General features: G+C 46.4%; 1 protein-coding gene across 1 annotated transcript in view; it reads right to left on the reverse strand.

Moving 5' to 3' along the window:
• Positions 1-848: 848 nt before the first annotated feature.
• kiz (kizuna centrosomal protein) overlaps positions 849-17,294 on the reverse strand; it is a 31,098-nt gene continuing 14,652 nt past the window's right edge. Inside the window, exons 10-15 of the mRNA XM_030356988.1 lie at positions 15,424-15,619; positions 14,711-14,773; positions 12,957-13,073; positions 12,623-12,692; positions 4,578-4,615; positions 849-4,103 (exon numbers count right to left, since the gene is read on the reverse strand). Of these exons, the coding sequence (XP_030212848.1) occupies positions 3,991-4,103; positions 4,578-4,615; positions 12,623-12,692; positions 12,957-13,073; positions 14,711-14,773; positions 15,424-15,619 (597 nt within the window). The 3' untranslated portion in view covers positions 849-3,990. The remainder of the gene's footprint in view (positions 4,104-4,577; positions 4,616-12,622; positions 12,693-12,956; positions 13,074-14,710; positions 14,774-15,423; positions 15,620-17,294) is intronic.

Below are 17,294 nucleotides of genomic sequence, written 5' to 3' on the forward strand. Positions count from 1 at the left end.
ATAAAGAAACAATTAGTGCTTAATTAAAGCAACCCAGAGCAAAAGTATTTATATCACTCTATTCCATAACCTTGGCCACTGGGTAATGACAGAAATAGAAAATTGCAATTCAGCATTGTTTAACTAGGATTGGGTTTTGAAGGTTCAGCCGTCAATCATGGCAGTGGGGAGTAAAATGTAATACTAATTTGTGTCCAAGGTCCTCAAACAAAGTTAATTATCAGGTACACAGAGGTGCCATTAGATTCCATCGGGAATTAAGATGACTCCCATTCCAAACAACTCGTGCCATTACAACTTCGGTCCAAACTTCTGTCATACTACTCCACTCCTATAAGGCATTTGGGTAAGTGAAACGTTTTCAAACCACTTAGTGGACCTTGCACCACATTTGAAACCAGATTCAGAAACGGCACAAGGCTTTTAACATCCACTTTGTAGCATGCATACAAAGTTCCTATCGGAAAATTGAGTTCTTGAGTTTAATTTAATTTAATAAAAAAAGTATCAATATAGTTCTCCCTTGACCCCCCTGAATGTGATAATGTGGTAGTATGTGTCTAAAGTCTTCATTGGGCTAGAAAGCTTTTTCCCCCTTCATATGTATGCACTCTCTCCGCACCAAGACACAACAGAGCAGGCAACAAAACATTTATAAATAGCTTACAACATGCTTTTGCGTACCGAGAACTAAATTCACTTCAAATTCTTAACTTAGATAATGTACCTCTTATAAATTCTGACTATTGTACTATACAGCTTGTTTAAACTGCAAGCTTGTCAATGGAAGTCAGTCGGTTGGTGTTGTCTGGCAGTAATGAGGACCAAAAGTTGAGGTAGAGACGTGGGAACTTATATGCAGTTTATTTGTTAATAGTCTTGAGTTCAAGTGTCAACCATTGTAATAGCATCCCATTGTAATAATAACATTTCTCACTGTTGTATGATTTTGAAAGGCTTGAATGTAATGCCTGGTATGCCATTAAATCTTCAGCTGCAGCAACCACTTTAACAAAACATATTCTGACAAACCTTACTCAAAGTCAAAGATGAGAACTATTCCTACAGTTGTATTACCAATGGACATGATCATTGTGTGTGTCTGCTGCCGCCTACACTGTGGAAGACATTCTTTGGCGGCTGTTGAAGGCTGAATGCAATGCTATGCTAACGCACATAAATATAACATGTCTGGCTACACACACCTCCAGTAACCAATGGCTAGTTAACACAGGGTAAAGAGGCTGGATAACTGTGGAGATCTAGGGTAGGTCTAGGTTTCACTGGCTAATCAAGCCAGTGTGTGATACTGGATCCCAATGTTTTAATGTAATACATTGAATGACTTAGTAGGGTATCTCTGAATAAAATAACATCTAATAATTGTGTCTGGCGGGTCCCTTCTCTGTAACAATCAGAAAGGGTTTATTTCATCCAGCCGAAAGGTAATTACAGACGTCGCAATGCTTTTGTCTCTTTCTTTCTATATGTGCAGGGAGAGAAAACATAACACATTTCAGAATGTAAAAATAAAAAAATGGAAACTACCTCTTTGATCATGAGCAACTCCGAGTTTCTTTGTAATGACCAGTTTGCTGACAAAGGAAGACAGACAAAGAGCCTTGAGTTGCGTTAATAGATACAAAGAGCCAATGATAACAACAGAAAATTGCTCTCATCTATTTTCACAATTTGTTAGCATCCTCTTAGCATCCTCCACTTATGTCGCTTTTCATATTCATAAGTGTCTGCTACTATTGCACTTAATAATGAAAGAATAAACATTTTGGTATTCAAGGTATCAGAAAGTGGTCCTAAGGTTAGATAACTTTACACGCCTTGTACTCGGAAGGTTCATATTCAATGAAAAATTTGAGTTCAAAGAGACATATTAAACCGAAATGCTTAAGTGTTTAAAATGTCAGCTAAATTTCTTAGAGGAAAAAAGTGACAATTTTCGGTGTCCATTGAATTTTGAAGTTATAAGTGAATTGCCGTTATTTAGTTTGAGAGGATATGGCGTTGTACAATTGAGACGGTTTGATTGTGTGTGATCTGCAGGTATAGTGCATGGAATGATAAGGGAGAAGGTCCTACAAATGTACATCAAAATAGTGTGATCGTACACTGGTCATTGAAAAATTACTTCAGTTTTATATTGAATGCAAAAAACCCTAATATGCACCAATATTCAATGTGACCTCAGAAATGTATACAATGAGATCTTTAGCAATAGTATCAAAAATATCATGGGACAGACAGCTCAGGCTGTTTTGCAAGCTGAATGATAGCAGGGTACATTGATAAACTAGCAGTGGACCCTGATAGGGTCCACCTATCTACAACAAGATAGCTGATTCTACACCAAAACAAAATACACAGTTTGAATGTGAATCAGAAGTGGTGCTGGCTAGGGTTGCCATTGTTCAGGCAATTTACATACTGATATAAATCCTTTCCTTCCTACACATGTCCACAGGGTTGTATTCTGATGTCACGAACAGGAGATGTCACTGGGTTTGTTATTGTCGCATGGTATTGTGTGATGTCACCGTCGCAGATATATTTTATATTTTTGTGCCTACATAACAGGTCTGCGAAAGCAGAATACCACATCATAATGTCTGTGTGGTTCTTTAAAAAATGTTTATTGTGTTGTTAAACATAAGAGCATTAGGAATTATCTTCATATACGTGCGCACACACACACCCGCCAAACATACATACACACACACACACACAAGTGTCTGTTGACACGCTCCTTAACATGGGTATTATGCTAGGGGAGCCTTTTAGCTAACACCAAAATGTATTCTACCCCAGTCCTTTGCTGGGTTTTAGTTTTTTGGTGCATGTTATTTGGTGGTGTGCGTCAGTGGTGGCTGCCGGTGCCATTACTGGTAATGAGTGTGGAGGCCTACTTTAGAAGGTTCAGGTATGTGAAGTCACCTGTAGAGCTAACTAATGGGCTGCTGCTGACACACGCCGGGACGCTAGGGGCTGCTTGCGCGCAGAGATAATGAACTGTAAATGTAAACTTCAGACCGTGTCCGCCTACACAGGAAGTTTGGCTAATTAATGGGCACGTAATGTGCAACGACGCAAAAGAGGATAGACATTCGATATGGCCCGTCCCCTACTCACCGTGTGACGGTTACAGCCGCGGTGGTGTGTAAATACTTCAAATCTAAATATATCAAATAGTTTGTCACACATTATTTTTGTGCTGTGTAGAGACAAGGAAGCCACATGTTCACACCGTGCACTGTGTCAGAAAACGTTCCTTTTCCATCACTTCCTGCCGGACGAGGAGACACATGCTGAAGAAAATCCCACCAAAAATATCCTCAGGGGTTAGAATTTGCTGCTGGCTCCGTTACGAGTTGGCGAGAATGGCAGAATACTTCATTTATTTTTTTTAGATTTTGGTGCATGTTGCCCTAGGAGATAGAGGGGCTCTTCAGCGGCGGGCTAACGGGTCGCCCGCTAGCCTCCAGAGTGGCCATTGTGCTTTGTCATTTTTTTTTACAGGTGACTCACATCACTATACTCGAGCACGCCAGAGCCCGGGCGCACTCGGAGATGCTCGCGGCGTTCACAATGCCTGACGTTCAGCCCGGTGCAAACAAATCGCTTTAAAAGATCTGTTAAATCTATTTCAAGCTGTTATTGTGAGCCCCGCAAGAGTTGTTCAGATAAAGAGACTGAAGCAGGGTTAACATCAAAGCACTGGACAACTCTTGTGCACCCTTTAGCAGGCGTGAGAGCCATCAACTTTATCAGTGGTCTTTTTTTTTTTCACAATACACTACAAAGGATTCACATGGAATCCTTTTTTACACCCGTTTCCATGAAACACCCGTTACATGGAAACGGGTGTCGCTCGATAAACGTCTGCTTTACAGTGAGAAGGGAGTGCTTCAGGATGGAACGCACAGCATGTATGAAGCATGTGTGTACAGGAGGAGGAGCTACACGCCGGGCCAGTCGTCAGTCAAAGAAGTCATCGGAGTCGTCGTCGTCGTTGTTCTTGGCGTTGAAGGCTGGAGGACGCAGCGCCACTTCGATGTCTGAGTTGCTGTCGTCGGAATTTCCCCAGACCGCTGTGTGTGAGACAGAGTACAACAACAACAACACATCCATGTTAGAACCGTTACCCTTTACTGTGATTGAAATGAAAGGTAAGGATTTTATATATCCGCACCTGTATATGCTAATATTAGTTAAGTACCAGTTTAATAATTGTCACTTACATTAAATGTCATTTAATGTAAGTAATGGTTTTGATGTAACAAAAAAAGAAAATAATTAAATACATGAATAAATCAACAACTCATTTAGAGCCCAATACATTAGCTATGAAATTAAACACAGTTAGTTAGACTTTAACTCATTCTGGACAATTGTAACCAGATCTTTAATACTGGGTGCTACCTATTTACAAAATATTTCTCCTAAAACTGGTAATGGGGTCTAAAAGGCTACTACTTAATTTGTATTCTTTCAAACTACTCCATTGTAATGCTAATTCAACATAACAGACACATGCACACTCATAAGACGTTTTCAAATCAAACCTTTTGATAGTCCAGGTTTGGTGTTGTTAATCTTTTTCCTAGAACACAAACGTACACATTTAATGAAGAAACCAATGCATGCATTCTCTTTAAAACTTGCGGCATCTCAGAAGTATTGCTCATACACACACACACACAGGCAAAAACATCTAACAAACATGCACCCACATCTGCATCATTGAGTGTAAAAGATGCACTACCCGCTCCCCTGCAGACAGCGTTGTGATCGACCGAGCTAAGACAGCCGCTGCTGCCACTTCCTTGACTCCTGTTGTAATCGTGCTGAAGGACTTCCACAAGGCCCTCTTTATGTAGAAGTGGTACAAAGACACGGGTTGCCAGGTTCCCATAGCGTTGGCGATATCGCTATGTAAATGTGTGACCCCTGAAACGGCTTTGATCTAGCTCAATGCATATGCAATAAGCCCCCCCCCCCACCCCCTTCCTCTTACATCTACTTTTTCAGGCCTGCTCTTTCATTTACATCATCACAGGGTCCATTCAAAGCCCAACAATATATCCTTATCCTTCCTCCCAGGTTAGCATAAACATCATCCATATGGCTCATTTGTTTGGACGTATTTATTTATTTAATATTCAGAGGCGATTTGAAATGCTTTTATTAGAGATGGAAAGACGAGGGGGTGAGGGAGGGGGCACAGCCTGCTACACAGTTTTTAACAGATGAGCTCCAGTACAAACAATCACCTATTGTTTGCCTCCATCTACATCATTTCCAAACCCAAGACCCTCTTTGATAGTACCCCCCCCCTCCCATCTCTTGCGCTTGGCCCGGATGACCTTGTCCGTGCGCGCGCGTGCGCGCGTGCGTGCGTGTGTGTGTGTGTGTGTGTGTGTGTGTGTGTGTGTGTGTGTGTGTGTGTGAGTCGTGACTATATGCAACAGTATCCCCAGTAAATGACCCAGGCTATATTCCAATTGCTTTCTTGCAAACTATAGGTTGCTTCCACCATGAACCACTCGAGGCGACATGAACCAATGAGACGACGTGGGTCGCGGGCCGCGATCATAACTGTGCACAGATTGCTTCGTGACACGTGACACCGTATAGACAAGGGAGTCATTGCAGGCTAACCTTGATAGTCCTTAGTCCCTACGGTCCTAAGTTTCCAACAGGATAACAGGATGATTCCTTCTTATATTTCTATGATATTTAAATGAAAAAGCTCGAAAATGTCAACAAGACAACGTGCTATCCTCCAAAAGCAGCAGTTAAGGATAAAAAGGGTCATTTTCAATTAACCAGCCATTCAGGTAAAACATTAACCAGCTAGTTGAGAGTGAGAATCGCTGTCTGTTCACGCCTGCACTAAACATTGGATTATGTTTGCCGCAAAATGCGTTGTTTGATTACTCGATTGATTACAAGCTGGGTATACCAATATTTATACATTGAAAAACGATCCTCATATTTTACCTCTTACATTTAGCTCACATATGCAAGAGAATGCTTATTTGAATTTGAGCTCCGAACAGCGTAATGTATGACTACATAATTGCAGTGTTTGAGGTTTCATTAGAGCAGATATGCAGGTGGATTTACATTAATAACCCTGGGCTTTTACATGGGTAATGTCAGCCTCACTTATTTTTCCCTTGATCAAATTCTCAGAGTGACGTGACGCACAGGCTCTTCAGCTTATAAGTCTCTCAGCATGCCGCCCCGCATGACAAAATGTACCCAGGTCACATGAATATAACCTTGGAGGTATCGTTCATGCTATAATCATAATATGAATGGTATGCATGGCATTAACGGTATAATAGACCTGTCATCATGTAACAAGAGAAAGGCGATGTCAGCCTACAAAACATCAATGCATGGGCATGTTGAGAAACGTCCCTGTTTTGATGGCAGCATCAAGTTGGCGCCGAGGGCACCAGCCATTAGCTTCTCGTATAATCACGTCATTTAAAAGTTTTGGTAACAGGAGTAAAGAAGTTGTGCAAACACAGCGTTGGGGGAAGAAGTGTGCACATTTACAACTGTTATGGCAAACATATCTCTGCGAATCCCCCGGAATAAAATAAATAAATAACGCGATATAATCCATACAATTACTTCTCTCGGTGGTCACAATAATAGCCGTTGAAGGGAGTAAATTGGGCATTTCTTTTCTCCAACTTCCCCCTGGGATGGGAATGGCCTATCAGCTGTTCCACTTGAGCGCTGGGATGGGGCTGATTTCAAGACGGGGCTATTACCACGAGAGCCCAATCTGGATGTGACCCCTCCAATCTAATATCCTGTTTCTATAAACATTTATGCCAGTTCATCTTCTGCTGAGTTTCCCTTAATTGAGGCAATGATCTGAATATGTAAGACTCGGCTGGCCCACTGTTTTCGCAGACTCCGACGGACATGGGGTGAACGTAATGTGAAAAATGATGCAAATTACAGCCCATTGTAATGCCTCCCCCCCTGCCCCCCCCCCCGCCCCCAACACACACACACTATTTCACAGCGCCTGTTTCATTTCATCTTCTTTTTTGTTTTGGGAGGGGGGGGTGGTGGTAAATTGCTGGATATTGTTGTTTACTTTCGTTTTAACAGTTTGAACAGAACTGTGTGCATTGCATATCTGCATGCGAAACAGCAGTATTTCTAGGGTTTGCTTTATATAAGGTAAATTTTTCAGCCTCATCCCATGCATTTTTCCAGTTATTCAGATTGTTGCCTGATTCATCCCGTTATGTGGTAATGCAGGAGATGTGTTATGGATGCCGCAGTACAGGTGTACTGCAATTATTTACATATTTAAAGCCACAGTGGAGGAAAGGCTGTTGCATGCATGTGCCTGCATATCCAGGGAACATTGGTGGAATTATTGATTATTATTTGCCTATAAGTGCATTCAGTTGTTAAATCTCAGGCGAATGACCTTGCACAAGGACTCATCAGAAGTATGGCTAAAGTACTACAAAAATCTCATATTAGTATACTCATTATATTATTCTGGCGAATATCACCATGCAGATTGTTAAAAACAACTTTTATTCATTCCACTTTTCCACATTAGTAGCTGATATACCATCAATATATTTAATGCATACATTAACAAATCCAACTCAACCGTCTACCTCCTCAGAGTTGGTTATGAAATAGATCTGGAGTCCGACACGAAGAGACACACCACATGTCATGAAGTATCAACCGTTGGTCTTACTGGACCTCCTCTGGTCTCACTCCCCACCACCGAGCCGACAGGGGATTCAGTCGGAGCAGCGAATGCTTACCCAGCATACTAGTCCTGCCCCGTCGATACAGATGCATAGTTCACAGTCGGTACAATGCTTTTATTTACCCTGTCTTTTTTATTACATCTCCCTGCCACCCACACGCAAAATGCTAATAGCACAATGGCTCTCTGGCTCCGCGGCGCTTGTCTAAAGGCACAGGTAGCTCCATCACCCCACCGGTCCCCATCAACTCCTACTGCTGCCCTGCCGCGACCCGACAGAAGCACTGCTCAGGCTGGTCTCCAAACAGGCCTGAACGGCTCCGGGGTGGAGCCCGCAGAGCAGCAGGGAGGAAGGGGGAGGGCCAACCCACTCACAGTGCGAGGCAGCCAGGAGGAGCCCGGAGAGAGACCCTCTTTAACATGTGAGTGCCCTCTGCTGGCTGTAAGGCAGTACTGCAGCCCAGAGAGCCAGCCAGGCAGCCAGGCAAAAAGGGAACGGCTTTCAAAGGGGAAGGCAGGTTTTCTGGACTGGAGGAGGCTACTGACCGGGATAGAGGTAATGCAGGATGAGTCCGACCATGGTCAATGGTCATCAAATGTAGTGAAACAGGAAGAGGTATCACTATTGTAAAACGTAGCAGTAGTCATGTATGACCCGGTGGTGCTTTACTTACTCCCTATAGGATAAACGTAGATCAGTGATGCTAATGTTTGGAGCAATCCAGAGCCTGACAGTGACCCCCACTGGCAGGGTCCTATAAATGCTGCCTACATTTCTGGAGTCAATGTCTGTTACTTGGACTACCATGCATCTACAGGCCTTACTGCTTGACATCCACTAGTTATATCATACTTCAACATGGATCATGCATGCATCTACGGGTCTTACTGCAGAATATGCACAAGTTATATCATACTTTAAGATACAGGAGTGGGGCTAATAGATTCACCATTTCAAAACATATGGGATCCTTGCATTGTTTCAATTCTCCCCGTGAGGCACAACTAGGTCTTCCCATGCAAGTGTGTTGCAGCAATCGCTTTTTGTTTCGTTGTTGTAAACATCAGTGTTGGTTGTGTCTTTTATTTTTTTTATTTGCCTTAGGCAAATACTGGGTGCCTTCTTCCCTCCGTCTCTTTGCCTCTTTGTTTTGCACCATCTCTCTGTCTCCCTCTATCTCGTGCTTTCATTCTCTGTGGTGCTCCCAACACTCCATCCTGGCTGAACCCCCCTGCTCGCCCCTCACGGTCTCTGCCTGTACCTCGATCCCTCCTACTGGCGAGCTGAAAGAATGCAACCCACTTCAGCCCAAGCGTGTTGCATTTTGTGTCCTCCCCTCCCGGCCCAATGTGGGACGGTAGAGAGAGAGAGGGAGGGAGAGAGAGAGAGCGCGGGTGGTGATTATAGAGGCGGTTGTATGCAGGGTTGAGCCCCAGTTCTGAGCATGACATCTTGTCTGGCAGCGACAGAGGGCCACATGGCCCTGAGACTACGTCCTGTTGCTTATAAAGTTACGATTGTTCAGTCAAGGGCTCGTCAAGCGAGGGCCCATCCAGGAAAAACAAGTTAAAAGAGAGAAGACGTTTGTGTGCAATTTGAAATCCGGGAACATGAACAGTTCGCCCTGTTGTCAGGCCCCCAAAAGATCCCCCCATACCCAAAAAAGACACAATTTAACAAAATAGTAAAAAGGAAAATAATGGCATAAGAAAGGCGTGCCGTATGAAATGCCTACAGTATAAAAGGCGCACAATGGCGCTTTGCGCAGGAGGAAGCAGTGGCATGCACCCGCTTACAAAGGGGGTGGGGGGGGGGGGGTGGAGAAGGGGGGAGGGAGGGAGGGTGAGGGGGGTGTAGAAAGGGTGGGGGGAACAAGTGGTCTTTACATGGAGTGCAGCTGCTTATTAAGACTCGCTCCGTCGTGCGTTATTCCTTTCATCCCCACTCAGCCACAAAGTGATTTTGTTTGCTGCTTCGCAAAAGGCAGCGAGACATTTCTAATGGACGCATCCTCTGCGGATGTTGCCCGGGACGGCAGCCCGCGATACAACCCGGTACCTGGAACCCAATTGGAAAAAGAGCTAGATTTATTCGAGGGATCCGGCATGATTGTTAATATTTAAGTCTGTGAGAAAGAAAGATGGGAAGGGGAGAGGGGAGGAGGGAGGGTGAGAAACAAAGACGAACAAGAAACAAGCACATATGAAAGACTATAGGATCCGCTCTCCCCGGGGCCATAATGGAGAAATGAGCACATATAAATGTGTTAAGAGTATCTCTTTGCATCTTGTATAGACTGCATGTATTTAATCTGTAAAGCTTATTAAAGCCCCTCGTCATTGCTATGCAAAGCAGCGCCCCGCGCTTTTCTCTCGCCTTTCAGCCGAGTGCAGTGTTTGGCCACTGGGATTGTCCCCCCCCAGTCCCCCGCCTCCCCCATGCCTCCCCCCCGCCTCTCATTCTGCATTCATAACATGCAACATTTGCACAATGTATCTCTCAAAGACCCCTGAATAGAGGGCCTTAATACTCATGTAAACAACTGCAAACCAATTACTTAATGAATCGAGCCCACACATAATGAGGAGCCACACAAAGGGCTATAAATGCATTTTTTGCACCAAAGCCTCTGCTTTAAACTACAATCCCCGGGGCTGTAGTCTCTGGGCTTAACGGGCAAAATCATAATTATTGTCTAAGACAACACAGAGGAAGACATTTTTTTTTGTGTTTGGGAGTCCGGCTCCTTCCCCCTTTCCGTTTGATGTCACTCATCAGCTCACTGACAAAATACTGCAAATAATTAACAGGCGGGCAAGGAGAGAGGGGGCGAGCAAACAGCAAGCAAGGATCGGCCAGAGAGAGAGAGAGAGAGAGAGAGAGAGAGAGAGAGAGAGAGAGAGAGAGAGAGAGAGAGAGAGAGAGAGAGAGAGAGAGAGAGAGAGAGAGAGAGAGAGAGAGAGAGAGAGAGAGAGAGAGAGAGAGAGAGAGAGAGAGAGAGAGAGAATGTGTGAGAGAGAGACTGTGTGAGAGAGAGACTGTGTGAGAGAGAGAGAGCCAGGGACTGTGAGAGAGAGGGTTAGAGAGAGTGAGAGAGAGTTAGAGAGGGTTAGAGAGGGTTAGTGGGAGAGCTAGAGAGCGTAAGCAGAGAGTGAGGGAGGGAGCGAGGGCCATCCATGCCACAGCGTTCAGTTTCTCCTCGAGTGCAGGGCTTGCAGACCACTTGTGGCAGCAATACAGCGATAAAGAAGAGACTGTGGTCGAGCGCTTGAACAAAAGACACCAGTAGAACATAAAGGAAGAAGACCAAAGAAAAGAACGAGGAGCATATCAACGTATGAGACCTGGGATACAGTGACCGACATAGCTCTCATAACGATATCCCTTCCCTTTTGTGTATCGAGGCCATAAGAGTTCTGCGTCAGACATGCCTAAAACTCAATAGCACCCCGCCTCCCCATCCAGCCTCATGCGTTCCCCCAACCTGCTCACCCTCAGGTTTCCATGCCATCCAGTGCTGTGGTCTTGTGGGGTTTCTTGGTGGCTCGGTGAAGGGTTTGTGTCTCTATTGTGTCACCTAAGCTGTGGCCCGTCGCTTCTCCCCTCGCACCCCTAATGACGGGCACGACCAGGGGCGCCGCCGCAGAGAGAGAGAGAGACCGGCTCTCTGCAAAATTGGCTCATGTTTATTAAAGAGGGGCAGTCATCGTGGGGGGGGGGGGGGGTGACAACCATCGGCAACGAGTGCAACAATGGATCGGGGCCCCATTATGCCCTTTTCCCCGGGTCTAATAGGCGGACGGGAGGGATGTGGCCTGGGCCCGGCTGGGGGGGGTAAAGGGGGGAGTAACGCGGACCCCTCGTGTCAGCATGGTGCCCGGTAATCAGGTGAAATCAGAGAAGATTATTCCTCATAACGTTTACCCACCCATTACCGGGGTTTCAAACGGTCTCCTGGCTGAAGAGCCGCTCCCAGGACCAAACATGCAATTGGAAATTTGATGAAGTCGTCATGTTCATATTCAAATGTGAGGTGAGAGAGAGCGAGAAAGGAGAGAGGGAGAGAGGGAGAGAGAGAGGGGGAGAGGGAAAGATAGGGAGAGACGGGAAGAGAGACAGAGACAGAGAGAGAGATGGAGGGCGAGAGGGGGAGAGAGGGGGCGAAAGGGGGAGAGAGAAAGAGGTAGAGCAAGAGAAAGAGAAAGAGAGAGAGAGAGAGAGAGACAGGGCCCTCTCTGCCAAAAGCGATACAAGTGTTAAGATCTTGGGTCTCTGCACAGCCACTCGGTGGCTTTGATTTGAGCGTCCTAAACGCGGTTCAAGAATATCAAAAAAAAAGGATTTGCCCCCTTCACTACTTGAGGTTTATTTTTGTTTCAACACATCTCTTCTGTTTATTCATCACGCACAGTGTGAGGGTCGAGGCTCGGCGCACAGAGGCGTCCTTCATTGTCACAGAAGCACTTTAAATTCGACAAATAGAAAGCCCCCTTCGAGTTTTGCAAAAAAAAAGAAATATCATAAAAAATGTAACCCCCAAATATTATTATCAAATAGCGCGCGCGAGAGAGAGAGAGAGAGAGAGAGAGAGAGAGAGAGAGAGAGGGAGAGAGAGAGAGATGGGGGGGGGGCTTTGGGGTAGAGGGGTAGAGGGGGGGGGGGGGGGGGGGGGGGGGGGGGGGCGATGGGAGGGGATCGGGGGGTTCTTTTGTCTTTGTGCACCAGGTAATGGGGAGCACCCCTTGATCTGATGTAAATGAACAGGGAATTACGTGCCATGCAAATGTACATTAGCCACTTTGGTGGCTGGTGGCCGGCCAGAATAATAACAGTGTTCTTACCAGGGGTAAGGGTCTTGATGTGACGAGTGCTTTGCCCACCCTGGGTCCTCTTCACCGCCGTCGTTTGTTCCTTAAAAGAGCGAACACGGCCGGATGAAAACAAAACCAAAAAACACAACGGCTCGCGTTGACATCAGGGACCCCCACGGTGAACTCCCGTCACAGCTTGCTCTTACCCGGGAATCACCAGACAGTGTGCTAACCCCATATGTTTTTTTTTTCTGCGGTTAGATTTGTTTTACTGTGGTGGGGGTGGTGGGGGAACATAAGGCCAATGTTGACCCATGGTTAGGCTCTGGTGTTTAACTACGTGTGATCGGACCTCTTCACCTACCTGGAAGTGCATTGTCCTCTCCCTCCTCCTCCTCCTCCTCCTCATCCTCCACCTCTCCAGAAGCCGGCAGCCACTTCTGCGCGGCGGATTGTTTAAGCAGCTGATATGCTCTCGTCTCTTTTCAAAGGGTACACACATAAGCAGACACACACACACACACACACACACACACACACACACACACACACACTCACACACACACATACACACACACACACACACACACGTCAAATATTTGCTCAGAGCCCAGGTTTCCAACTTTCAGAGGTTTCTGTTTGGAGAGACAACACGCTTCATTTGGCTTCTTTGGCTTTCCAGCGCTGACCTGGGAGGCGGGAGAGGAGGGAACGGAGGTGCAACCCGGTGGCAGTGGCGCTAAGCTGTTGATTCAAGCCCTCAGTGTTTATATCAGCAGTTTCCACGAGACGGTCAATCACCTCTGTGCGTTATACGCCACTACAGCTGCTGCCGGGAAGGGGGCTCGGGATTGATTTTCGGTTTTAAGAACACTCTTGACTACTTCCCCACCCGCTGTCCTAGAGTAGGTGTTGTATTTGAGGAGCGCACGCAGACGCCAGCACTGGCTAAACAATCAACACGGAGGGGCAAATGGGCAATAAATCCCACAGTCCTCTCCGGGACACGCCGTCACTGATCAAAGTATGGCGAGGCGATGATGTGGATTCAACTGGTACATTTTTGGAATATCTTTGAACAAATTTGTAGTGGATTTAAACAACATTTTGGACGTCATGTTATTGTAACATTTAACGTCCGGCTGAATAATGCAACGCAAGCTATACCCAAAATGTATTCAACATTTCTAATGTGGCCCTGAACACTGTGGTGTTTACATTGCACGTTTGCGTGTGATTGTAGTTTGACCCCCACACGCATCAATCGACCGTTGTTCTTTATTTCTTTGCTTTCAAGCTAACTGCTTTCATTTAAAGCAGGCAAGCTGGATTTCCAGGTAGAAATTAAATTGAGGGATAACAGTCCGTCCTAAGATCGAAGGCTTGATGACAACTAAAGATTTACACACGCCATGAGACGCAGACGCTGGACGCAGCATCAGTCCCCTGTCCCTTTTCTTTTTGGGAGGGGTGGTGGGGGGGGGGGGGATTAATTATAGCGATAGGAAGCTGGCTTCATTTGTTCGCTCCACACACCTTGGGAAGTGCACGTAGTCGACTTGAAACGCTCAGCGGGAAATCTGACGGCTGAAGTCAACTATAGGAGGGGGGGGGGGGGGTGATTCAGCATGCCTTCATATCTAGGGCCGTTTCATGTCCAGCATCGCCCCGGACATTGTTTGGTCAATAATGAGAACCGACGACAGATCTCGGGCACCCGCAGCCCCCCGGTGTTCTGACAATTAAAGCTGGGACACATTATGCCAGGGGGAGACCTGGGAATCATCCCTTTTTTCTCCACAATGTCCCAAAAGAATAATAACATGTGGGCTTCTGAAATTGATTTTTTTTTCCCTGAGTTCTCTGAGAGATAATTAGCAGGAGCCGGGGTGGCGCTCTGAGGTGGGTCTTTGACCCCCGGATTCACCTTGATAATCCTTCCCGGGGTTTAAAAATGAATCAAAAGGGGGTGGTGGGCGGGTGTGTCTGTGTGTGTATGTGTGTGTGTGTGTGTGGGGGGGGGGGGGATACCATTATTCACAGCAGGGCGAGAAGAAAACAAAACCACACAACGCACGCTGAATACATCCGGGGGGAAACCTGGAGCTGCCTTTTTACCTCTAATAGGAATACTTTCAACGGGGCTTTCGTCCTGGCTGTCCTCTCCTCCACTTTGTAGTGCTGTAAGGAAGAGAGAGAGAGAGAGAGAGAGAGAGAGACCGTCCGTCCACAGTGAGAGGCAGAGCCAGGGAGGTGGGTGTTGGGGACACAGAGTGAGGGGGCAAGGGCTGAGGGGGGACTCATTTCCCCCGTAGCCTCTGAATAGCGTCCAGTGAACACTCTGGGGCTTCATGGAACGCCATTAAAAGAGAGACAGAGGAAAAGCGTCTCTAGTGAAATCGCTTTTTTTCTTCCTCAGTGAAATAGTAAAAAAAAGATAAAGGAAAGTTGAATTGCTGGGTGGAGAAGGCCTCTTATAAGTGGCAGAGGTTTAAATACAGTATGTCCAACGACCAGCCTTTCTCCACATCGCACGATTTATAATAATGTTAGATGGGAGGGGGATAAAGATTCTAGCAAATTGTTATAATTGATGTAAGTAATAGAGCCATTGACAACTCTTGGTTTATAATCTTTGTAATGATAATGCTGGAATCTAATGTGACTCCTGACAAAACCAGAGAACAGTATTGCTCAATGCCCCACAATGTGTCACCAATATAAGAGATAGTAAGCTTATAATAATAACACCCCCCCTTGGTCCCATTCTATGCAACCAATCTATAAAACCCAGCAGCCCAAACAAACATCTGACAACAGCCTTCAGTGACCTTGTGCTCCCGGGTTTTGTGGCGGTCTGGACGTCGGTGCTCCCTCCAGTTTCCGACTATGCGACGAAGAAGAATCACTCCTCCGCTCCTCCTCCTCCTCCTCCTCCTCCTCCTCCTCCTGCTGCGGCTGCTGCTCTTCCTCCTTGGCACACTCCTCTCTGGACCGGGACAGAAGTGTCCTCAGCAGCACTTTGGCCTGCGCAGAGCACAAATTAAAAGCAGCTCTCTTAATTGCCTTCCCGTTCTGGAGGGTAGCGTCAAATTGAAGCGCCGCCAATTAGCCAAGTCATTCCCCCCCCTCCCCCCCCCCTGCTCTGGCTGGTGGTGCCACTGAAGACCACCCTGCCCACCCCCTGGTGAGGGGAACAATATAACTTCACGCTCTCGCACTCTCTCTCTCTCTATTATTCAGTCTCCTGTTTAAGTACAAAAAAAATAGATTATTCCATCCTCTCACACTTTCCACTTCCACTTCCTCTCTTTCTCTCTCTCCCCCTCCTCTTGCCATCCATAAGCTTATTGAAGCGCCTACAGAATGCAATCAGCCTGGTGTTAATGTGCAACACCTTCCAGAGATCTCCTCATCCCTCGGCTGAGGGGATTGAGACAAACGGCTCCCCTTTTCTCTTCCTCCCTCCCCCCTCTCCCGCTCACCGCTACCTCTCCTAGCTAGTGTTGTTGTTGTTGTTGTTGTTGTATCTCCGGGGGGGGGACAAGGAGCGGTTGTGTGTGACATGAGGAGCAGGGAGGTGCTGCTTGTCCATTATCCCCGCCCTCCGTCCATCTCCCCCGCTCTCTCTCCCCTTCTCTCTCTCCTACTTCCTCACTCCTACTCTCCTTCCCCATCCTTCTCTCCTCCTCTCCCCCTTCCTCTCCATCACTCACCTCTATTTCTCTCTCTCTCTCACTCTCTGCGTTCTCTCCAGCCCCCCCCGCCATATCAAAACCCCAGGCATCAACATCATCAAAGAGCGCCTCTCAGTCTCAGACGGTCATTAGCAACTTTTGGGGTTTTTAATGAGCGCCAATATGAAGGGGACTGATCAGGAGGGGTCTTTGATGGCGAACAAACTTTGTGTGCACAGTGTGACACACTGTTCAACCGCCGTACCAAACTGGCACTGGGCGCCATTTCTGTTTATCTGAGAAGAAGGAGTGGAAAAGGAATGGATGCAAAACGCCCCAAACTCGCCAATTCACTGTGATGTTGAGCAATACAAAATAAATACCTTATAAATCAAATTCTATAATGGTCTTGATCATAGTCTTTGATATCTTTGATTCTCCCCGACCCCCCGGACGAGGGGCCTTGAGGACACTGGGTCAACCCACTGCATTTTAAAATATCAACGGACACAACTATTAACACTAGGATATTCAAAGGGCGTCTTTGAGAGTGTGTGAGTGTGTGAGTATGTGATTGTGTGCGTGTGTGTGCCTGCCCCCCTTCGCCAGAGTGGCCAGGCGGCGAGAAGAGACGTGAACAGAATGTTTTGCATGCTCTGGCTGGTACAGAGTAAGCAGAGAGAAAGAGAGTTAGAGAGAGAGAGTTAGAGAGAGAACGAGTACAGAGAGAGAGAGAGAGAGTTAAAGAAAGACAAAGAGAGAAAGAGAAAGAGAAACAGAGAGAGAGAGAACGAGCAAGGAGAGAGAGCGAGAGAGAGAGGTAGCTAGAGTTAGGTATATCTAAGGAGAGAGAGATCGTGAGTATCTAGAGATAGCCAGAGAGTTTGCTTAGGCTTTTGCACTTAGATGCGATGATGGAGATTGCGGCGCCCTCTCCTCCTTCGTCAGCTCATATTTTCAAGAGCCTCTACAGTCCCTCCTCTTACTCGCACAGGGAAACTGCTTCCGCACAGCTTCCCCCGCCG

This window comes from Gadus morhua, chromosome 5, assembly GCF_902167405.1.
Source record: "Gadus morhua chromosome 5, gadMor3.0, whole genome shotgun sequence".
Taxonomy (NCBI): Eukaryota; Metazoa; Chordata; class Actinopteri; order Gadiformes; family Gadidae; genus Gadus; species Gadus morhua.